Here is a 23,080-nt window from a genome sequence, read left to right as displayed (position 1 = left end):
GGGGGGGGGGATGGCCCCGGGGTGCCCCGTTGGGGGGTCCCAGGGTGCCGGTGGCAGCGGGGACACCGTGAAAGGGCTCTTTGTTCCCGGTCACGCGCCGGTGGCGGCCGTTGCGAGGAGACGGCCGGGCCAGGAGGGCCACGGGCACGGGCACCGGGCCCTGGGGCACCCCGAGGGGGCCGTGCCACTGCCTCGGGGGGCGCAGGATGGCACTGGGTGCACCACAGGGGACACGCGGGTGTCCTCAGGGCACACAGAGCCACCGCGCCCGTGTGTGTTGGGGTGCCCATGGCAGCAGGTGCCCATGGCACAGGGCACTTTGGGGTGCTGTGTTGCCTGAGTGCCACTTGAGTGGCACCCGGGTGCCCATCCCTGTGGGATCTGGGTGTCTGAGGTGCCCATCCCTGTGGGATCTGCGTGTATAAGGGTGCCATCTCCGTGGCATCTTGGTGCTGTGTCACCTGAGTGCCATCCCTGTGACACTTGGGTACCCATCCCTGTGAGAATGGGGTGTCTCTGGGTGCCTCTCCCTGTGGGATCTGGGTGTCTGAGGTGCCCATCCCTGTGGCACTGGCGTGTTTCTGGGTGTCCATGCCCATGGCACAGGGCACTTTGGGGTGCTGTGTCACCTGAGTGCCACCCCTGTGGCACCCGGGTACCCATCCCTGTGGGATCTGGGTGTCTGAGGGTGCCATCTCCGTGGCATCTGGGCACCTGTGGGTGTCTGGGCACTTCTCAGGGTCTGTCCCCATGGTGTCTGAGTATCTCTGGGTGCCCATCTCTGTGGCACTGGGGTGTCTCTGGGTGTCCATGCCCATGGCACAGGGCACTATGGGGTGCTGTGTCACCTGAGTGCCACCCCTGTGGCACCTGGGTATCTGTCTCTGTGGGATCTTAGTGTCTGGGGGTGCCACCTCCACAGCATCTGGGCACCTGTGGGTGTCTGTCCCCATGGTGCCTGAGCGTCTCTGGGTGCCCATCCCTGTGAGAATGGGGTCTCTGGGTGTCCATGCCCATGACATTGGGCACTTTGGGGTGCTTGGTGCTGTGTCACTTGAGTGGCACCTGGGTGCCCATCCCTGTGGGATCTGGGTGTCTGAGGGTGCCATCTCCACGGCATCTGGGCACCTGTGGTGTCTGGGCACTTCTCAGGGTCTGTCCCCATGGTGTCTGCGTATCTCTGGGTGCCCATCTCTGTGGCACTGGGGTGTCTCTGGGTGTCCATGCCCATGGCACAGGGCACTTTGGGGTGCTGTGTCACCTGAGTGCCACCCCTGTGGCACCTGGGTATCTATCCCTGTGGGATCTGAGTGTCTGGGGGTGCCATCTCCACAGCATCTGGGCACCTGTGGGTGTCTGGGCACTTCTCAGGGTCTGTCCCCATGGTGCCTGAGTGTCTCTGGGTGCCCATCTCTGTGGCAAAGGAGTGTCCTGGGTGCCCATCCCTGGGAGAATGGGGTGTCTTTGGGTGTCCATGCCCGTGACATTGGCGACATTGGGGTGCTCCCAGCACTGTCTGCTGGCAAAGGTGCAGCCCCTGCTGCCCCCAGACCCCTGCCCAGCACAAGGACCACAAGGACACACTGGTGCCAGCTGTTGGTGTTTATTTGCCCGATGCCAGGCCAGGGGGAGTTGATGACAAGGACGCTGCCATGCTCAGTTGTTGTTCATGGTCTGGAAGGGAGAAGCTTCTAAGACAGGAGGACAGCGCCCCAACACCCTGACACCCCAACACCCTAATAACCCAAAACCCCAGCAGCCCATCACCTCAGCACCATGGCACCCCAGCACCCCAGCAGCCTGGCACACCAGTGCCCAGCACCTCACACCCCAGCACCACGGCTCCCCAGAACCCACAGTCCTGGTACCCCATTGCCCTGACACCCCAATTCCTTGGCACCCCAAAACCCAGAGCCCTGGTACCCCATCACCCCAGAGCTCTGGCAAACCTTTGTCCTGGCACCCCCGAGACCTGGTGCCATGGTGCCCTGGCATGCCAGCAGTTCAGAGCCCTTTTTCCTCAGCTCCAGGACTCCCAAGCACCCCAGTGCTGTGGCACATCTGTGCCCTGGCACTCTGGCACCCCACTGCCCTGGCACCCAGCAGCCTGGTACCCTGGCACTCCAGCACCCCAGAGCACTCTTACCCTGGCACTGTGGCACTGACACCTGGCACCCTGGCAGTCCCATCCTCTGGTACCCCAGCATCAGAGCACCCCAGAATTGGTACACCAATACCCTAGCACCATGGCAGACCAGCAGCCTGGCTCCTTTTCCCCCTGGGACCCCATTGCCCTGGCACCTCAATTCCCTGGCACCCCAAAACCCAGCAACATGGCACTGGCATCCCAATTCCCCAGCCCCATGGTACCCAAGTTCCCTGGCATCCTGACACCACGATATCCTATTCTCTGGCACCCTTGCCCCCTGGCAGCCCAGGACCCCCTTCCCTGTGCCCACCTCAGCGATCCAGTCCTCGAAGGCGGACACGCGGGTGAACACCGTGGGTTTCTTGGCAGCGTTGCAGCCCAGGGCAGACACGAAGCTGGCGATGCCGTGCACCTCCCAGGTGCCATCCTCAGCCTGGCAGTTCAGGGGTCCCCCGGAGTCGCCCTGAGGGGTGGGGCGAGGCAGGGTCAGCACCACAGAGGGTCTGGGATGTGCCCCCTCCACCCGGAGCGGTACCCACGTTGCATCCGGATTTCTCGGCGCCGCCGGCGCAGATCATGGTCTTGCGGATGGCCAGGGCGCCCCACCAGTCGGGCTGGGTGCAGTGCTCATAATCCACCACAGGCAGCTCGGCCTGCTGCAGCCGGTCCGGCAGGGTAGAGCCCCCAGCTGTGGGATCAGAGCATCGGGGTGTGCACGTGGCCATCCGTCTGTCCAGCCATCATCCATGGATCCATGGATCCATCCTTCATCCATCATCCATCCATCCATCCATTATCCATCCATCCATCCATCCATCATCCATCCATCCATCCATCCATCCATCCATCCATCCATCCATCCATTATCCATCCATCCATCCATCCATCCATCCATCCATCCATCCATCCATCCATCATCCCTCCATCCATCCATCATCCATCCATCCATCCATCCATCATCATCCATCATCCCCAACCATCCTCCATCCATCATCCATCCATTATCCATCCATCCATCCATCCATCCATCCATCCATCCATCCATCATCCATCCATCCATCCATCCATCATCCATCCATCCATCCATCCGTCCATCCATCCATCCGTCCATCCATCCATCCATCCATCCATCCATCATCCATCCATCCATCCATCCCCCTCCCTCCCTCCCTCCCTCCCTCCTTCCACCTTCCCATCCATTTCCCCATCTGTTCTCCATCCCTCCACCCAACCCTCCCTTCCCTCCCCATCCCACCATCCCTTCAGCCATCTCCCCAACCAGCCCTCCCTCCATCTCCCCATCCCATCCATCATCCATCCACCCCTCCATGGATCCATCCATCCATCCATCCATCCATCCATCCATCCATCCATCCCTCCATCCATCCATCCATCCTCCATCCCTCCCTCCACCTTCCCATCCATTTCCCCACCTATCCCTCTGTCCATCCCTCCTCCCCGCCCCCTGCCCTCCGTCCCGGCTGTCTGTCTGTCTGTCCGTACGCACTGGTGAGCAGTCCCCAGCCGCTGAGCACGCACGGGTACCCGTTGGGCAGCACGGAGCCGGCGGGCGGCAGCCGCCCCACCTGCACCTGCGCCGAGAGCACGGCCGGGCGCTGCAGCTTCATCAGGGCGATGTCATTGCTGCGGGGGGACAGAGGTCAGAGGGGCGCCCGGGGGTGGCACGGCGTCCCCAGCGCCCTCCCCAGGGACCCCGCTCACCCGCAGGCCGCGCAGAAGCTGAGCCACTTGGGGTGCACGAAGATGTCGTCGGAGCTGACGGGGATGCGCTGCTCGGAGCCCTCGCCCGTGCTCATGTCGTACTCGCCCAGCACCACCTGGTACGTGCGGGTTTTGCTGCGGGGAAAGGGGGGGTCAGGGCATGCGGGGCCCCCTCGGCACCCGGGAGCCTTTCACGCACCCACACGCTCTGCCCTGCACCCTAAACCCCCTCCATGCGCCCAATCTGCACCCAAACTCACCGCACTGCACCTGAACCCCATCTCCTCTGCACCCTGAGCCTATTCCGGCACCAAACCCCAGCCCTGCATCCAGACCCCAGCCCTGCACCAAATTCCAGCTCTGCACCAAACCCCAGCCCTGCACCCTGAGCCTATTCCTGCACCCAAACCCCAGCCCTGCACCCAAAAACCAGCCCTGCACCAAACCCCAGCCCTGCACCCAAAAACCAGCCCTGCACCAAACCCCAGCCCTGCACTCAAACCCCAGCCCTGCACCAAATCCCAGCCCTGCACCCAGCCCTGCACCAAACCCCAGCCCTGCACCCAAACCCCAGCCCTGCACCAAATCCCAGCCCTGCACCCAGCCCTGCACCAAATCCCAGACCTGTGCCCAAACCCCAGCCCTGCACCCTGAGCCTATTCCTGCACCCAAACCCCAGCCCTGCACCAAACCCCAGCCCTGCACCCAAACCCCAGCCCTGCACCTCCCCGCGCACCCACCCCGCACCCAAACTCGCTTCCCTGCCCTCTGAGCCCCCTCCCTGTCCGCATCACCCATCTCTGCATCCACTTTACATTTCTCACCCCATCCCTGCGCTCAATGCCTGTGGCAGCTCCTCCCTGCGCCGGGAATGCCCTCCCTACTCCCAGAACTCCCGTCTTGCACTCAGGACTCCCTCCCTGCACCCCTCCCGCACCCAGAACCCCCCTGTACCCCCATGAGGCCTCTCCATGCACCCCTCCGTGCGCCCCACATCCCCTCCTGCTCCCGTCCCTGTGCCCTGCGCTCCTCCCGCAGCCCTTCTGCGCTTCCTTCAGCCCAGACTCCCGCCACACCCACCTCTCCAACCTGCACCCTTCCCTGCACCCCACACTCACCCCCGTATCCAACACACCCCCAACACCCAGCTCTGCACCCCGCGCCTCTTCCATGCAGCTCTCTGCGCTCCTCCCTCCCTGCAGCCCCATCCCACAGCCCCCATCCCGCATCCTTCATCTCTGCAGCCCCATCCCACAGCCCCCATCCCGGTGTCTCCATCCCTGTGCCCCATCCTTGCAGCTCCACCTCACAGCCCCCGTGCCAAAGCCCCGTCCCGGTGCCCCCATCCTGCAGCCCCCATCCCCATCCCGGTGTCCCCATCCCGCAGCCCCCATCCCCATCCCGGTGTCCCCATCCCCACAGCCCCCATCCCGCATCCTTCATCTCTGCAGCCCCATCCCGCAACGCCACTCCCGGTGCCTCCATCCCTGTGCCCCATCCTTGCAGCTCCACCTCACAGCCCCCGTGCCAAAGGCCAAAGCCCCGTCTCGGTGCCCCCATCCCGGTGCCCTCGCCCCGGTGCCCCCATCCCGCAGCCCCATCCCGGTGCCCCCATCCCTGTGCGCCCATCCCGCAGCTCCATTCCCCGTGCCCGGTCCCGGTGCCCCATCCCGCAGCCCCCATCCCGGTTCCCGGTGCCCGGTGCCCATCCCGGTGCCCGGTGCCCTCACGAGATGCAGTGCGCGGCCGTCATCACCCAGTTGGCCGCGATCAGGGTGCCCCCGCAGGTGTGGCGGAAGGTCCCGTCCCGCTCGTACTGCAGCGAGATCTGGGGGGGCAGAGACACGGCTGGGTGCCACCGACCCACACGGGTGCCCCTGTCCCCCCGTCCCCCCGTCCCGCTGTCCCGCTGTCCCCCTGTCTGTCCCGCTGTCCCCCTGTCTGTCCCGCTGTCCCGCTGTCCCGCTGTCCCCCTGTCTGTCCCGCTGTCTGTCCCCCTGTCTCCTCGTGCCCCTGTCCCTCTGTCCCCCCATTCCCCCGTCTCCCTGTCCCCCTGTCTGTTCCCCTGTCTGTCCCCCTGTCCCCCCGTCCCGCTGTCCCCTGTCCCCCTGTCTGCCCCGCTGTCCACCTGTCTGTCCCCCTGTCTGTGCCGCTCTCCCCCTGTCTGTCCCCCTGTCCCCTGTCCCCTGTCCCCCTCTCTGTCCCCCTGTCCCTCTGTCCCGCTGTCCCTCTATCCCCCCGTCTCCCTGTCCCCCTGTCTGTCCCCTGTCCCCCCGTCCTCCTGTCTGTCCCCCCGTCCCCCTGTCTATCCCCTGTCCCCCTGTCTGTCCCCTGTCCCCCTGTCTGTCCCCTGTCCCCCCGTCCTCCTGTCTATCCCCTGTCCCCCTGTCTGTCCCGCTGTCCCCCTCTCCCCTGTCCCCCTGTCCGCCTGTCTGTCCCTCTGTCCCCTGTCCCGCTGTCCGTCCCTCACCTGCCAGGGCCAGCTGTAGGGCTCCGCATCCTGCCCGTTGACCACGCGGGACTCGGGCAGCACGGCGGCGCGGGCACCTGCGGGACACGGGGACACGGTGGCACCGTCACCCCCCGGCACCCCCCGGCCAGCCGAGCCTGGGGACACGGGGGGGCTCAGGGGACGCCTCACCGCCGGCCGCCAGCAGCAGGACGAGGCTCAGCAGGGCAGCCATGGCTCCGGTGAGGCTGTCCCGGGGCGCCCGCCCGCCTTAAATCCCCGCGGGCACCCAAGGGCACCGCTGGGAACGGGCACCGGGTGCCCAGCTGGGCCCCGGGGGGGTTAAACATTAACCTGGGCCCTGGGGGGACGTGGCACTGGCACCCGGCCAGCGGGGACCCTGCAGGTCCCGAACCCCCTGTCCCTGCTGCTGCCGCTGCCCCCGTGCCCCCTGTGTGCCCCCGGAGCGCCCCGTGCCCACCCCGTGCCCCCACAGCCCCTCTGAGCGCTCCCCCTTAGCCCCAGTGACCCCCACGGTGCCCGCAGCTCTCTGTGTGCCCCACGGTGCCCTCTGTGCCTCCCTGAGCCGCCAGGACCCCGCTGTACCCCCAGAGTCACCACAACCACCCCCCGTGCCCCTGGCGGCCTCCAGCGCTCCCCACCCCCCGGGCCCCACAACCATCCCTGTGCCCCCATTCCCTGCACCCTCGCTGTGCCCATATGGCTCCCGTACCCCACATGGGCTCGCTGCCCCTCACAGCCTCCCCTCCTGCACCCCCAGAGCCCCCGCAGCCACCCCAGGTGCCCCCCACAGTGCCCACACGGCCCCCATGGACTGTACGGCCCCATAGGTCCCTCCTCGCACACCCCACAGCATTTCCATCCGCCCCTGTGCCCCCCATGGCCCCCCAATCGCCTCTGCTGCCCCCACAGCCCCCTCCAAGCAGCCCTGTGCCCCCCCCGTTCCCACACAGCCCCTATGGCCCCCATGTACCCACAGCCCATGGTCCCTGTGCCCCCCACATGCCCTGTGCCCCGACCCCCCCGGCCCCCTCCCAGAGCCCACAGCCCTCACAATCACCCCTAAACCCTTCAAACCCCTGTGCCCCCCAATATCTGCCGTGCTTCTTGTGCTCCCCATGTCCCCCCCGTGCTGTCCTGTGCCCCGATGACTCCCCCTGCACCCCTACAGCCCCCCCAAATCACTTTATGTCCCTGGGGTGCCCTATAGACCCCATAAAGCTCAGTGCCCCCATGGCCCTGAGCCCCTGGCACCCCCATAGCCCCTGTACCCCCCTGTGCCCCCATAGTGCCCCCTCCACACCCCGGTGCCCCCATAGATCCCCCCGTGCCCCCTCACAGCCCCTATAATTCCCTGGTGCCCCCACAGCCCCCCATGCCCCCCATTGCTCCCAGAGCCCCCCATGTCCCCCCATTGCCCCCAAACCCCCTCACACACCCGGGGGGGTCCCCACGCACCCCAGAACCCTCATGGAAGCTCCCACAGGAGTTCTCCGTGTCCCTGCAGTGTCCCCACACGCTCCCATGACCCTGTAGGAGTCCCCAGAGGTGACACCTGTGTCCCTGTTAAAGTTCCCAGGGGTGTTCCAGGGTGTCCCCACATGCTCCCATGTCCTTGTAAATGTTCCCAGGGGTGTCCCAAGGTGTCCCCATGCACCCTCATGTCCTTGTAAATGTTCCCAGGGGTGTCCCTGCAGTGTCCCCACACGCTCCCATGACCCTGTACAAGTCCCCAGAGGTGACACCTGTGGCCCTGTTAAAGTTCCCAAGGTCCCCACACACTCCATGTCCTTGTAAAGTCCCCAGGGGTGTCCCCAGGTGCTCCCATGACCCAGTAGAAATCCCCAGAGGTGGCACCTGTGTCCCTGTTATTTTTCCCAAGGGTGTCCCAAGGTGTCCCTTGCACCCCTATATCCTTGTAAATGTTCCCAGGGGTGTCCCAAGGTGTCCCCACGCACACCAGAACCCTCATGGAAGCTCCCACAGGAGTTCTCCATGTCCCCTGCAGTGCTCCCATGTCCCTGTAGAAGTCCCCAGAGGTGACACCTGTGTCCCTGTTAAAGTTCCCAGGGGTGTCCCAACGTGTCCCCATGCGCTCCCATGTCCTTGTCAAAGTTCCCAGGGGTGACCCCCGTGTCCCCTCATGTCCCCATAACAGTTCCTGCAGGTGCTCCACAGTGACACCCCCGTGTCACCCTGCAGCTGCCCATGTCCCCACACACCCCTGTGTCCCCACAGATGTCCCCACAGGTGCTCCATGATGTCCTGCACCCCACGACCCTGTACAAGTCCCCAGGGGTGTCCCCACACACCCCTTGTCCCCATAAAAGTTCCCAGGGGTGCCTCCCCATTCTCCCCCCACACTTGTGTCCCCATAAATCTCCCGGGGGTGTCCCCACGGTGTCCCCACGTGTCCCCGTGCCAGTTCCCACAGCTGTCCCGCAGTGTCCCCACGCGCCTCCACGTCCAGGAGGAGTTCCCAGGAGCGTCCCACGGTGTCCCCAGGCACCCGTGTGTCCCAGCAGAGGTTTCCACAGGTGACCACCCCTGTACCCCCGTGTCCCCACGCACCCTCGTGCCCTCCTGGAAGTCCCCAGGGATGTCCCCACACAGCCGTGCCCCAGTTTCAGCTCTCAGAATTGTCCCCTGTGTCCCCGCCATGTCCCTGCAGAAGTTTCCAGGGCTGTCCCCCCACACCCCACACCCAGTGCACGTTCCCAGGGGTGTCCCCATGTGTCCCCCCCGTCCCCCTGGTGTCCCTGCAGTGTCCCCACACACCCCCATGTCCCTGCAGAAGTCCCCAGAGGTGACACCTGTGTCCCTGTTAAAGTTCCCAGGGGTGTTCCAGGGTGTCCCCACATGCTCCCATGTCCTTGTAAATGTTCCCAGGGGTGTCCCAAGGTGTCCCCAGGTGCTCCCACGTCCTTGTAGAAGTCCCCAAGCGTTCCCAGGGGTGTCACCCCACGTCCCCAGATAAATTCTCAGAGTTTCTCCCCGTGTCCCTCCGTGTAAATGTTCCCGGGGTGTCCCCGTGTCACAGTCCTCAAACTCTGCGAGACCCCAGGGCTGTCCCCCGGTGTCCCTCTGCCCCTCCGTGTTCCCCGTGCCTCCCGTGTCCCTGCAGATGTTCCTGGGGGTGTCCCCATGTCCCTGTACAAGCTCCTGGGGGTGTCCGTGTGTCCCAGTGCCAGTTCCCGGGGCTGTCCCGGTGCCATTTCCCAGTGGTGTCCCCTTGTCCCAGTGCCAGTTCCCAGGGGTGTCCTCCATTTCCCAGTGGTGTCCCCTTGTCCCAGTGCCATTTCCTAGGGGTGTCCCCATTTCCCCATTTCCCAGTGGTGTCCCCTTGTCCCAGTGCCAGTTCCCAGGGGTGTCCCCATTTCCCCATTTCCCAGTGGTGTCCCCTTGTCCCAGTGCCAGTTCCCAGGGGTGTCCCCATTTCCCATTGGTGTCCCCTTGTCCCAGTGCCAGTGGCCGAATATGTCCCGGTACAATCACTCGGGGCTGTCCCAATGTTGCAGTGCCAGTTTCCGGAGGTGTCCCCATGTCCCCGCACAAGTTCCCGGGGTGTCCCAGTGTCACTTCTCAGGGTTGTCCCAGTGCCCATTCCCAGGGGTGTCCCAGTACAAGTTCCCGGGGTGTGCCCATGTCCCCGTGCCCGTTCCCAGCTGTGTCGCCGTGTCCCGGTGCCATTCCCCAGCCATGTCCCGGTGTCCCCGTGCCCGTTCCCAGCCATGTCCCGGTGTCCCAGTGCCAGTTCCCGGGAGTGTCCCAGTGTCCCAGTGCCATTTCCCAGGAGTGTCCCAGTGTCCCAGTGCCATTTCCCAGCTATGTCCCAGTGTCCCCGTGTCCCAGTGCCATTTCCCAGCTGTGACCCAGTGTCCCCGTGTCCCAGTGTCAGTTCCCAGGGGTGTCCCAGTGCCCCGGTACAAGTTCTCGGGGGTGTCCCTGTGCCAGTTCCTGGTACAAGTTCCCAGAGGTGTCCCCGTGTCCCTGTGCCGGTTCCTGGGGGTGTCCCACGTGTCCGTGTCCCAGTGCCACTTCTCAGGGGTGTCCCCGTGTCCCAGTGCCAGTTCTCGGGAATGTCCCCGTGTCCCTGTAGGAGTTCCCGGGATGTCCCCGTGTCCCAGTGCCCGTTCCCGGGGGTGTCCCAGTGCCAGTTCCCGGGAGTGTCCCCATGTCCCTGTAGGAGTTCCCGGGGCTGTCCCGGTGTCATTCCCCAGCCGTGTCCTCGTGTCCCCGTGCCCGTTCCCGGATGTGTCCCGGTGTCCCAGTGCCATTCCCCAGCCGTGTTCCGGTGTCCCGGTACAAGTTCCCAGGGGTGTCCCGGTGCCATTTCCCCGGGCTGTCCCCATGTCCCGGTGCCATCCCCAGCCGTGTCCCGGTGTCCCGGTGTCCCGGTGCCATCCCCAGCCGTGTCCCGGTGTCCCGGTACAAGTTCCCGGTGTCCCCGTGTCCCGGTGCCATGCCCAGTCCCGGTGCCATCCCCAGCCGTGTCCCGGTACAAGTTCCCGGTATCCCGGTGTCCCGGTGCCATCCCCAGCCGTGTCCCGGTGTCCCGGTGCCATCCCCAGCCGTGTCCCGGTGCCATCCCCAGCCGTGTCCCGGTGTCCCCATGTCCCGGTACAAGTTCCCGGTGTCCCGGTGTCCCGGTGCCATCTCCAGCCGTGTCCCGGTGCCATCCCCAGCCGTGTCCCGCCGTGTCCCAGTCCCAGTTCCCGGGGGTGTCCCCGTGTCCCGGTGCCATCCCCAGCCGTGTCCCGGTACAAGTTCCCGGTGTCCCCATGTCCCGGTGCCATCCCCAGCCGTGTCCCAGTGCCATCCCCAGTCCCGGTGCCATCCCCAGCCGTGTCCCGGGGCCATCCCCAGCCGTGTCCCGGTGTCCCCATGTCCCGGTGCCATCCCCAGCCGTGTCCCGGGGCCATCCCCAGCCGTGTCCCGGTGTCCCCATGTCCCGGTGCCATCCCCAGCCGTGTCCCGGTGTCCCCGTGTCCCTGTGCCATCCCCAGCCGTGTCCCGGTGTCCCCATGTCCCGGTACAAGTTCCCGGTGTCCCGGTGTCCCGGTGCCATCCCCAGCCGTGTCCCGGTGTCCCCGTGTCCCGGTGCCATCCCCAGCCGTGTCCCGGTGCCATCCCCAGTCCCGGTGCCATCCCCAGCCGTGTCCCGGTGCCATCCCCAGCCGTGTCCCGCCGTGTCCCCTTCCCCCCCCCCCCCCGTGTCCCCCGTCGGGCGCGCGCTGCGCGGCCCCGCCCCGCGGGCCGGGGGGGTACCGGGGGGGGCGGGGCGGTCCCGGGGCGGCGGCGCGGCCGGAGCGGAGCGGGGCGAGCGGGGCGAGCTCGGCGGGGCCGTGCGGCGATGGGGCGGCGGGGCCCGGCGGCGCTGCGGACCCTCCTGCTGCTGCTGCTGCTGCTGCTGGGGAGCCTCGGGCCGGTGAGTGCGGCTGGGGGCGCCCGGGGACCCCGGACCGGGCTGGGGGGGCCCGGGGAGGAGCGGGGAGTTGGGGTCCCGCCGAGGAGTTGGGGAGATCTGAAGGATTTGGGGGTGCCTGAAAGGAGCCGGGGTCTCCCCCCGCGGATTTGGGGGCTCTGAAAGGAGTTGGGGGCCCTTGCAGGAGTTGGGGTCTCCTCACACGGAGCTGGGATCCCCAAAGGAGTCGGGGTCCCGAAAGCTGGAATTCCTATAGGAGTTGGGGTCCCCTACAGGAGTTGGGGTCCCCGGAGCGGGACTTCTATGGAGCAGTTGTGAGCCCCCTGTGGTTTTGGGGTGCCTTGAAGTATTTGGGGCCCTTAAAGGAGTTGGGGTCCCACCAAGGAGTTGGGGAGATCTAAAGGATTTGGGGTGCCTGAAGGGAGCCGGGGTCTCCACCCGCGGATTTGGGGGCTCGGAAAGGATCTGGGGGCCCTTGCAGGAGTTGGGGTCTCCTCACACGGAACTGGGATCCCCAAATGAGTCGGGGTCCTGGGAGCTGGAATTCCCGTCCCCTACAGGAGTTGGGGTCCCCGGAGTGGGAGTTCCATGGAGCAGTTGTGAGCCCCCTGTGGTTTTGGGGTGCCTTGAAGTATTTGGGGCCCTTAAAGGAGTTGGGGTCCCCACAGGATTTTGGGATCCCCTAAAGGATTTGGGTACCTCGGAGCTGAGGTCTCCTGCAGGAGCTGGGGTCCCCTGCAGGAGTTGGGGTCCCCTAGAGTAGTCAGGAACCCCTCTGGGAGTTGGGGATCCCTCTGGGAGTTGGGGATCCCTCTGGGAGTTGGGGTCCCTCACGGAGTTTGTGTCTCTCGAAGGACTTGAGGATCCTTGTGATCCCGGATTTGGGGTCCCCCAGGACACCAAGGAGATGTGGGGGTCCCTGTTCCTGAAGGGATTGGGGGTCCCCCCCTGTACCAGAGTCCCGTGGAGACCCCAGGGCCCACCCTGGGAATTGCAATGTCCCCCCAAAGTATCGGGGGGTCCCTCTCCCCATGCCCTGCCCCAACTGGGAATGGGGGATTTGGGGTCCCCCTGCCTGTCCTCTATGGGGTGTGAGTTCCCCCATGGCCCGGGGGTGCATGGGGTCACCCACCCCCTATCCCTGTGGTAGTGGGGTCCCCGTGACCCCCGTGTGAGAGCCCCAGTCTGGGTGGGGGGGCTCTGTCACCCCCCATTCCTTCAGGGAATTGGGGTCCCCCACGACCCCGGAGTGGGGATGGTTCCCATCACCCCACAAACCCCCCCATGGCGGTCCAGCCCCCCTGTCCCCCCACCCCCTGCCCTGGCTAGGGGGGGTCACCCATAGGGACACTCCTGTCCTGCTTTTGGGGTCCCCCCCGTGCGCACCGTACCCCATCCCCCGCCCCGGCTAAATTTAAAGGGTGATGGTGGCGCCGCTCACCCTAAAAATAACCATCCCAAAATACCCCTGGGGGGCTCCCCACCGCGCTGGGGGCAGCGGGGCGGGGGTGGCACCTCGGGGTGGCACCGATGGGCGGGGGGGGGTCCCGGTGGGTGCGGGCTGGGGGGCCCGGGGGCGGTTTGGGGTTGGGCGGGTGCCCGGCGTGGAGAACAGAGGGGGCCTTGTGCTCGGGGCCGGGCTGCCAGCGCGGCCCCCCCGCTCTCCGTGGGGCTCCCACCCACGCCCGGGGGGGGACAGAGGGGGGGGGACCCCCACTTTGCAACCCCCCACCCTTCATTCTGCTGAGAAACGGGGGGGGATTTGGGGACGGAGCGGCCCCATGACCCCCCCTGGCCGCGATGCTGGCCCTACATCCACGTGTGGGTGGGGTGTTCCCATTCCCACGCGGCCCACGGAGGGTGGGCGCCACCTGCACGGGCTGCGAAGGGTTAATGCGGTGGGGGGGGAAGGGGAGGGCGAAGCAGGAATGCGCGATAAGATCAGCGTGCCCCGGGGGGAAGGGCTGGGGAAAAGGGGGGGACACCCCACGCACGCTCTGCACACGCGTGTGCCCGGGGCACGCACGGCCACGGCGCTGCTGGCGGGGGGCTCCTGGCACACCTGGGGGCGTTTGGGGACACCTGAGGGCATCTGGGGCCACTCGGGGACCCTGCGGGCCCGCGGCTCACATGGCCTCTCGCCTCCGGCTCGTTCCCATCGCCAAAGATGGCCCGGCTATGGGATGAGGAGGAGGAGGAGGAGGAAGGCGGGGAGGAAGGTCAGCTCAGACGCTGGGTCCTTGCCAGGACTCCTGGGTTTCCCCTCTTGCCATGAAAACCCGACACTGCCCCAAAAAGTCTCGTTATGTCACAAATGAACCTACTCCCCACCCAAAAAAATCCCTCCTGAATATCTGCCTATACCCCTGCCCCCCAAAAACCCATCTCCCCCATACCCACCTCCCCCCCCACAAAAAAACCCCATATCCCTTCCCCTAAAAATCCATTTCCCCAAAAAAAAAACCCTGCCACTCATCTCCACCCTCCAAAAATCCATCTCCACTCTCCAAAACCCATCTCCCTGCCCAAAAACCCATCGCTCCCCCTGCCCAAAATCCCATCTGCCCCCCAAAAAATCCCCCCTAAAACCAAACTCTCCCCTCCAAACCCCACTCACCCCAAACCCTCCCGTTCCTCCCCCCGCTGTCCCGAGCCGTCCCGGGATAAATTAGGCAATGCCAGCCGGGAGGAATGCAGGGGAGAGGGGGCAGGGCAGGCGCATATTTGGGGCCCCCCTTTCTGCCCGGCCGTGCCGGTGACCCCGCAGCTGTTTCACCCCCAAATCCCGGGGGCGGATGGGGGGGACGGGGGGGGGTCAGAGCAGCTGTTTCTGTCCCCCCCCCCCCCTTCCCCTCGGGACCAGCATCCCACAGCTGTGCTGGCAGCCCCCCCAAACCCTGGGGTGACCCCAATGCCCCCCCAGCCCTTGGGGACCCCCGGGAGTGGGGAGAGGGGAATTTTTTCATGGGGGAAGCACCTTTGAGCATGACCTTGGGGGGAACAATGAGCCAGGGGGGGACTGCTATTAATAACCCCCCCCCCCCGGTTATTATTCTTGTGCTGCGTCACCTCCTCTTCCTCACCCGGATGAATTAACGGGGGGGGGCACATCCAGATTTGGGGGCCACTTGGACATTTGAGGGGCCACATCCCGATTTTAGTGCGGGAACACCCAAACTGCCGGGGAACACCGAAATAAGGAGGGGCGGGGAGGGGGGTGAGGTTTTTTCCCCCCCAATTTGGGGCGCACTTTGGGAGCGGGGGGTTGGCAGCGTGGTGCTTCCTCACCCTCCTCTTCCTCGCCCCCCTTCCCCGCCGAGTTTTCCCCAGGGTGCGGGGCAGGATTTGGGCCGGGGAGTGGAAAATGTGAGCGGCGGCGGCGGCGGGGCCGTGGCGTCCGGCCGGGCGCGGTGCCCCGGCGGCAGCGGGGGGGTCCCGGGGCTGCGGGGCCGGGCAGCGGGAGAGGCTTCCGGTAACCGGAGAGGGGGGATCGGCCCCGACCCCGCGCCGACAGCGCCGGACAGCCGGCCCGCGGCTGCGCTTCCTGCGGCCGGGACGGGGCTGGGGAGCGGGGCTGGGACGTGGGGCACGAGTGGGGAGCGGGGCTGGGCAGTGGGACACGGGTGGGGAGCGGGGCTGGGACGTGGGGCACGGGTGGGGAGCGGGGCTGGGCAGGGGGACACGAGTGGGGAGCGGGGCTGGGACGTGGGGCACGGGTGGGGAGCGGGGCTGGGCAGTGGGGCACGGGTGGGGAGCGGGGCTGGGCAGTGGGGCACGAGTGGGGAGGGGGGCCTGGCACCCACGGGCCCGGGGCACGGGTGGGGAGCAGGGCTGGGGAGCAGGACCTGTGCACCCACGGGCTTGGGGCACGGGTGGGGAGCAGGGCTGGGGAGCAGGACCTGTGTACCCACGGGCTCGGGGCACGGGTGGGGAGCAGGACCTGTGCACCCAGGGGCGCGGGGCACGAGTGGGGGAAATTCCAGGGGCTGGCACCCACAGGCTCAGGGCACGAGTGGGGGCGATTCCAGGGTAGCCAGGGGCTGAGGAACAGGGGGGGCACCCAGGAGCTCAGTGCACGAGTGGGGAGCGGGGCTGGGCAGTGGGGCACGAGTGGGGGGCGATTCCAGGGCATCCACGGGCTGGGGAGCAAGGGTGGCACCCACGGGCTCGGGCCACGAGTGGGGGCAATTCCAGGACACAACCAGGGCAGGGGCTGGGCAGCCAGGGGCCCAGGGCACGAGTCGTGGGCGATTCCAGGGGCTGGCGAGAAAGGGTGGCACCCACGGGTTCGGGGCACGAGTGGGGAGCAGTGACTGACACCCACGGGCTTGGTGCATGAGTAGGGAGTGATTCCAGGAGCTGGGGAGCAGGGGTGGCACCCAGGGGCTTGGGGCACGAGTGGGGAGTGATTCCAGGACATCCAGGGGCTGGGGAGCAGGGGCTGGGCACTCACGGGCTTGGTGCACGCGTGGAGGGCAATTCCAGGGCACCCACGGGCTCGGGGCACGAGTGGGGAGTGATTGCAGGACACCCAGGGGCCGGGAAGCAGGGCCTGGGCACCCACGGCCTTTGTGCATGAGTGGGGGGAAATTCCAGGGGCTGGGGAGCAGGGGCTGGGCACCCACTGGCTCAGTGCACGAGTGGGGGGTGATTCCAGGACACCCACGGGCTCGGGGCACGAGTGGGGGACACGGTGGCAGTGCCCCCGCACACTCCATGTGGGGACTGAGCAGCCAGCCCCGTGGGGACAATGGCAGAGCCCCCACTCGCTGGGGACACGCGTGGGGATGTGGGGCGAGCACCCAATGCGCATCCGGGGAGCGGCAGAGCCACCCCAAGCACACGCGGCCCCGTGCCTCAGTTTCCCCTTGCACGGGGGCCGGGCTGGCACCCACGAGGGACCCCTTGGCGTGTTGAGTCCTCCGGTCCGTGTGACAGCGCGGCCCCCCCGTGTCCCCCCCGTGTTCCCCCCGTGTCCCGTCCCCCCTTGTCCCGCCTAATCCCCCGGCGCTTGTTTGCACAGCAAAGTGCTGCAGCGACGGATTCCTGCCGGGGCCGGGGCGGGGGCACCGGGCTGGGGCACACCCGGCTGGGGCACACGCGTGTGCATGGCCCCGGGGCACCGGGCACACCCGGCTGGGGCACACCCGGCTGGGGCACACGCGTGTGCATGGCCCCGGGGCACCGGGCACACCCGGGCACACCCGGCTGGGGCACACCCGGCTGGGGCACACGAGTGTGCCAGGGCGCGGGTGTGGCAGTGCCAGCGTTCCCTGGCACCTGGAGGTGTTCACAGCCACCTGTGGCTGTGACTGTCGCCGTGTGTGCGCTGTCACACGCGTGGTGCTGCAAACACGCGCGTGTGCACGGCCGGCCGCGGGCGCGCCTCGGTGCTGGTGCAAGCGCGCGTGCACGGCCACGTGTCAGCGTGCACGCGCGTCCCCGTGTCACTGAACGCGCGCGTCCCCGTGTCAGCGCACACGTGGAGCAGTGCAAACACGCGTGCACACGCTTCCCGTGTGGCTGCACACGCGTGTGCACACCGGGCTCCGGGGCACTCTCCCCAGGGCCTGCACATGCACGTCCCGGTGCCGGCGGTCCCGGTGATCCCGGTGTGGTCCCGGTGATCCCGGTGCAGGCAATCCTGGTGATCCCGGTGCACTCCCGGTGATCCCGGTGCCGGCGGTCCCGGTGATCCCGGTGTGGTCCCGGTAATCCCGGTGATCCCGGTGCAGGCAGTCCCGGTGCAGTCCCGGTGATCCCGGTGATCCCGGTGCCGGTCGGGGCAGGAATGCCGGGGGTGTGTGATGAGCTTATCCCGCTCCCTTCTCCCGGTGACGCCACCGCACAGCCACGCACCCCCACCCCCGTTCCCCCCGGGGTGACGTGTCACATTCCACGGTGGCCCCGTCCCATGGTGGCCCCATCCCATGGTGGCCCCGTCCTGTGGTGGCCCCATCCCATGATGGCCCTGTCCCATGGTGGCCCCATCCCACGGTGGCCCCGTCCCACGGTGGCCCCATCCCATGGTGGCCCCATCCCACGGTGGCCCCATCCCACGGTGGCCCCGTCCCACGGTGGCCCCATCCCATGGTGGCCCCGTCCTGTGGTGGCCCCGTCCCATGGTGGCCCTGTCCCACGGTGGCCCCATCCTATGGTGGCCCCATCCCATGGTAGCCCCATCCCACGGTGGCCCCATCCCATGGTGGCCCCGTCTCATGGTGGCCCCATCCCATGGTGGCCTCGTCCCACGGTGGCCCTGTCCCACGGTGGCCCCGTCCTAAGGTGGCCCTGTCCCATGGTGGCCCCATCCTATGGTGGCCCTGTCCCCTGGTGGCCTCGTCCCGCGGTGGCCCCATCTCATGGTGGCCCCATCCCACGGTGGCCCCGTTCCATGGTGGCCCCGTCCCACGGTGGCCCCATCCCACGGTGGCCCCATCCCACGGTGGCCCCATCCCATGGTGGCCCCGTCCTATGGTGGCCCCATCCCATGGTGGCCCCGTCCTATGGTGGCCCTGTCCCCAGGTCACCAGCAGTGCCCATGCCTGGGCCGACGCCTTCCCCGAGGACACGGTGGCCGATCACGTCGGGGACACGCAGGGACGGCGCTACTACCGACACCTGTCAGATGACGAGGACCTGGTGGCCTCTGGAGGTGAGGGGACAGCAGGGTGGGTGGGTGGGTGCTGATGCCACCCTGGGTGCCGCTTGCACAGTGGATGGCACTGGGACCCTGTGGGAGTGGGAGTCACTTTGGCTGAATGTCACCGTGGATGGGTGTGACATACATGGGCGTGTTACCATCAGCTGGTGCCACCACAGGTGCCACTCACTCACCTGTCCCCACTGCAGATGGGAAAGGGACCTGATGGCACCCAGCACCAAGGTGGCACTGGGTGTGTGGGTGCCACCCTGGGTGCTGCTTGCACTGTCCTCATTGTGCTTGATGCCACTGGGACTGGTGGTATCTGGTGATAAGGTGGCATTGGGTGGGTGGAAGTCACAGCGAGCGAGTGCCACTCGTGCTGCCCCAACAGAGATGCCACCAGAATTTGGTGGCAGACAGCGGCAGGGTGGCACTGAGGGGGTGAGCATCGCCGTGGGTGTCACCGTGGGTAGAACCACCCTGGGTGCTCCCATGTTGTCCCCATGGTGGATGGCACTGGTGTCATGTGGCAGTAGAATGTCACCAGGTGGTGGCTACCATGGATGTGTGGATGACCACATGGTCCCCATTGTGGGTGGCACTGGGATCTGGTGGCATTTGGTGGCAGTGGGTGCCACCATGGGCAGGTGGATGTCACCGTGGGTGGGTGGGTGTCACCGTGGACGGGTGGGTGTCACCAAGGGCAGGTGGATGTCACCATGGGCGGGTGGGTGCCACCATGGATGGGTGGATGTCACCATGGATGGGTGGATGTCACCGTGGGTGGGTGGGTGTCACCGTGGGTGGATGGGTGTCACCGTGGGTGGGTGGATGTCACCGTGGGCAGGTGGATGTCACCGTGGGTGGGTGGATGTCACCATGGGCAGGTGGATGTCACCGTGGGTGGGTGGATGTCACCGTGGGTGGGTGGGTGTCACCGTGGGTGGATGGGTGTCACTGTGGGTGGGTGAGTGCCACCATGGGTGGGTGAATGCCACCATGGGCGGGTGGGTGCCACCATGGGCGGGTGGGTGTCACCGTGGGTGGGTGGATGTCACCATGGGTGGGTGGATGTCACCATGGGCGGGCGGATGTCACCATGGGCGGGTGGATGTCACTGTGGGTGGGTGCCCACGCATGGGGACCCCGCGGGCGGGTGCCACCCTCACGCTGTGCCCGTGGCAGATGGCAGCGGGGAGGATGGCAGCGGTGTCCCCTGGCCACCGAGCGTCAAGGCCCCGCCTCCCAGCAGCGGGCTGGCACCCACCGGTAAGGGGACACTGTGGATGGCACCTGGCCCCGGGCTGGGCCCCACTGCTGGCACCGCTCTCAACCTCTGTCTCCTCTTCATCCTCCTCCTCCTCTTCCTCCTCCTCCTCCTCCTCCTCCCCGGGGGCAGCGCCCGGGCCCCGCCCCGCGCCCGCGGGCATGGTGGTGGCCGAGCCCGAGGACGACCCCCCGATCAGTAAGTGACACTTTTTGGGGACCCCCCTTTTTGCTGCACCCCCACTTTTCCTCCTCCTGCGCTTTACTGGGCGGGATCCCAATCCCTGTGGGGATGGGGTGGACACAGCTGGGGATTACAAGGAACATCTGGATGGGGGGGTGTCACAGCTGGGCGAGGGGGATTTTTTGGGGGGTGCAGGTGTCACCCCCACAAGTTTTGACACCCCCATCCCCAATTTTTGCAACCCCCACCCCCAGTTTATTTCCGGGCTCTGGTGAACTTCACCCGCAGCATCGACTACAGCCCGCGGCTGGAGGACCCTGACTCCGAGGAGTTCCGCGAGATCTCCGAGGCCGTGGTGGACACGGTGAGCGCTGGGGGGGCACTCGGGGGGTGCAGGGGTGGGGGGCACCCGAGGAACCCTTTGGGGGAACCCGAGGGACCATCCTGAACCCTCATTCCCGACAGCTGGAGTCCGAGTATTACAAAGTGCCCGGGGACCAGGTGGTCAGCGTGGTCTTCATCAAGTGAGTGAGGGGGATTGGGAGGCTTTGGGGGGGCTTGGGGGAGTCCAGGGGGGTTCAAGGGGTTTGGGAGGTTGGGAAAAGGTGGGGCGGGGGGGGCTGGTGGAGCAAGGCATCATCTGGGGAGATTTGGGGGTGCAATGAGGAAGTTTTGGGGTGTAGAAGGAGCTTTTGGGCGTTTTGGGGATGATGGAGATGTTTGGGGGCGATGGGGCAGATTGGAGGTGAAGGGGATGTTTTGGGGTGCAATGAGGGGCTTTTGGGGTGCAACGAGGAAGTTTTGGGGTGCAGCAAGGAGCTTTGGGAGTGCAGGGATTTTTTGGGGGTGACTGATGCATTTGGAGGTGATGGGGCAGATTGGAGGTGAAGGGGATGTTTTGGGGTGCAATGAGGAGATTTTGGGGTGCAATGAGGGAGTTTTGGGGTGCAACAAGGAGCTTTTGGGAGTGCACAGTGGTTTTGGGGATGATGGAGATGTTTGGAGGTGATGGGGTGGATTGGAGGTGAAGGGGGTGTTCTGGGATGCAATGAGGGGCTTTTGGGGTGCAATGAGGAGGTTTTGGGGTGCAATGAGGAAGTTTTGGGGTGCTTTTGTGAGGACAGAGAGGTTTTGAGGGTGTTGGGGTGGCTTGGCAGTGATGGGGATGTTTTGGGGTGCAAAGAGGGGCTCTTGGGTTGCAGTGAGGACGTTTCAAGGCGCAGCGAAGAGCTGCTGGGGTTTTTGGGCTGACTGAAGCATTTGGAGGTGCTGGGGTGCATTGGAGGTGACGAGCAATTCTCGGGGCGCAGTGCGGGCGGTTTGGGGGCTCAGGGCCGGTTTGGGGGTGCAGTGAGGCCGCTCTGGGATGCTGACCCGCCGTCCCCCAGGCAGCTGGACGGGGACGTGTTCGTGGAGCTGGACGTGGGCTCGGAGGGCAACGGGGACGAGGCGCAGCTCGGGGGGGTCCTGCGGGACCTGCTGGCCGGGGGCTCCATCGCCTCCTACCTCACCTCCCCGCTGGGCTTCCAGTTCCGCCGCCTGGGAGCCGGTGAGACTGGGGGGCTCTGGGGGGCTCTGGGGGGTTTTGGGGTGCTCCGGAGCAGTTTGGGGTTGGAAAGCTCAGAGCGGCGCATCCTCCCAACCTGTGTCGCTCTGCTGGCTGAACTATGGGGTGGGGGGGGATGTTTTGGGGTGCCCCCCTGACCCTGCGCCCCCTCCCTGGCCGCAGTGAGCCCCCAGCCTCGCGCCTGCACCGCCGGGGAGTTCTCCTGTGGCAGCGGGGAGTGCGTGGCCCTGGAGTATCGCTGCGACCGCCGGCCCGACTGCCACGATGCTTCTGACGAGGAGGGATGTGGTGAGGCAACGGGGCACCCCAGAACCTCCTCTGTCCCCTCCAACCCTCCCTGCCCTCATTGCCCACCCCATGGCTCTGATACTCCCCCTCTGCACCCCCCTTTCCTGCCTAGAACCTTCCTATTGTCTCCTCCTGCACCCCCAGTTCCCCCTTTAACCCCCTGCTCCTATTTTATCCCTACACCCCCATAAATATTCCCTGCAATCCCTTTTTATCATATACCCCCTTATACTCTACTGCCCCCTCATTTCCTCCCAGCCCTCCTGCACCCCATGAACTCTCCCTACACCCCTTTTGCCCCCTATACCCCTCTGCGACCCCATTTCTCACTTTAATCCCCCTGCACCCCCACTTTACCCCTATGCCCCCATAAAAACTCCTCACACCCCTTTTTTCCCCCATATAACCCCCCCCTGCACCCCATTTTATCCCTATGCCCCTATAAGCACTCCTCACACCCCTTTTTTCCCCTTTATAACCCACCTGCACCCCGTTTTACCCCTATGCCCCCATAAACACTCCTCACACCCCTTTCTTCCCCCATATAACCCCATTTTACCCCTACACCTCCATAAGCCCCCCTTGCACCTTTCCCACACCCCTTTTGCCCTTTATACCCCTCTGCACCCTCATTTCTCACTTTAATCCCCCTGCACCCCCATTTTATCCCTATGCCCTCATAAACAACTCCTCACACCCCTTTTCCCCCATATAATCCCCCTGCACCCCATTTTACCCCTATGCCCCCATAAACACTCCTGACACCCCTTTTTTCCCCTTTATAACCCACCTGCACCCCGTTTTATCCCCATGCCCCCATAAACACTCCTCACACCCCTTTTGCCCTTTATACCCCTCTGCACCCCCATTTCTCACTTAATTCCCCCCGCACCCCCATTTTACCCCTATGCCCCCATAAACACTCCTCACAACCCTTTTTCCCCCCATATAACCCCTCTGCACCCCATTTTATCCCTATTACCTCCATAAACACTCCCCACACCCCTTTTCCCCCCATATAACCCCTCTGCACCCCATTTTATCCCTATGCCCCTATAAGCACTCCTCACACCCCTTTTTTCCCCTTTATAACCCACCTGCACCCCGTTTTACCCCTATGCCCCCATAAACACTCCTCACACCCCTTTTTTCCCCTTTATAACCCCATTTTACCCCTACACCTCCATAAGCCCCCCTTGCACCTTTCCCACACCCCTTTTGCCCTTTATACCCCTCTGCACCCCCATTTCTCACTTTAATCCCCCTGCACCCCCATTTTACCCCTATTACCTCCATAAACACTCCCCACACCCCTTTTTTCCCCCATATAACCCCCCTGCACCCCGTTTTACCCCTATGCCCC

At 65.7% G+C, this 23,080-nt stretch overlaps 2 protein-coding genes across 2 annotated transcripts in view; one reads left to right on the top strand and one right to left on the bottom strand.

Moving 5' to 3' along the window:
• Positions 1 to 1,589: 1,589 nt before the first annotated feature.
• Positions 1,590 to 6,558, bottom strand: CELA3B (chymotrypsin like elastase 3B). The gene is made up of 8 exons (XM_058039407.1): positions 6,513 to 6,558; positions 6,342 to 6,418; positions 5,602 to 5,699; positions 3,872 to 4,006; positions 3,657 to 3,793; positions 2,689 to 2,837; positions 2,460 to 2,612; positions 1,590 to 1,674 (listed from the first exon to the last, which is right to left on the bottom strand). The coding sequence occupies exons 1-8, from the start codon at positions 6,553 to 6,555 to the stop codon at positions 1,657 to 1,659; spliced, it is 810 nt and encodes a 269-aa protein (XP_057895390.1). The 5' UTR covers positions 6,556 to 6,558; the 3' UTR covers positions 1,590 to 1,656.
• Positions 6,559 to 11,694: 5,136 nt separating this feature from the next.
• Positions 11,695 to 23,080, top strand: part of HSPG2 (heparan sulfate proteoglycan 2) — a 49,651-nt gene continuing 38,265 nt past the window's right edge. Inside the window, exons 1-7 of the mRNA XM_058039429.1 lie at positions 11,695 to 11,769; positions 18,292 to 18,421; positions 19,598 to 19,681; positions 20,117 to 20,226; positions 20,328 to 20,386; positions 21,251 to 21,411; positions 21,592 to 21,717. Coding sequence (XP_057895412.1) covers positions 11,695 to 11,769; positions 18,292 to 18,421; positions 19,598 to 19,681; positions 20,117 to 20,226; positions 20,328 to 20,386; positions 21,251 to 21,411; positions 21,592 to 21,717 — 745 coding nt within the window. The remainder of the gene's footprint in view (positions 11,770 to 18,291; positions 18,422 to 19,597; positions 19,682 to 20,116; positions 20,227 to 20,327; positions 20,387 to 21,250; positions 21,412 to 21,591; positions 21,718 to 23,080) is intronic.

This window comes from Melospiza georgiana, chromosome 22 (genome assembly GCF_028018845.1).
Source record: "Melospiza georgiana isolate bMelGeo1 chromosome 22, bMelGeo1.pri, whole genome shotgun sequence".
Classification (NCBI taxonomy): Eukaryota; Metazoa; Chordata; class Aves; order Passeriformes; family Passerellidae; genus Melospiza; species Melospiza georgiana.
This window is presented reverse-complemented; position numbering and strand designations above follow the sequence as displayed.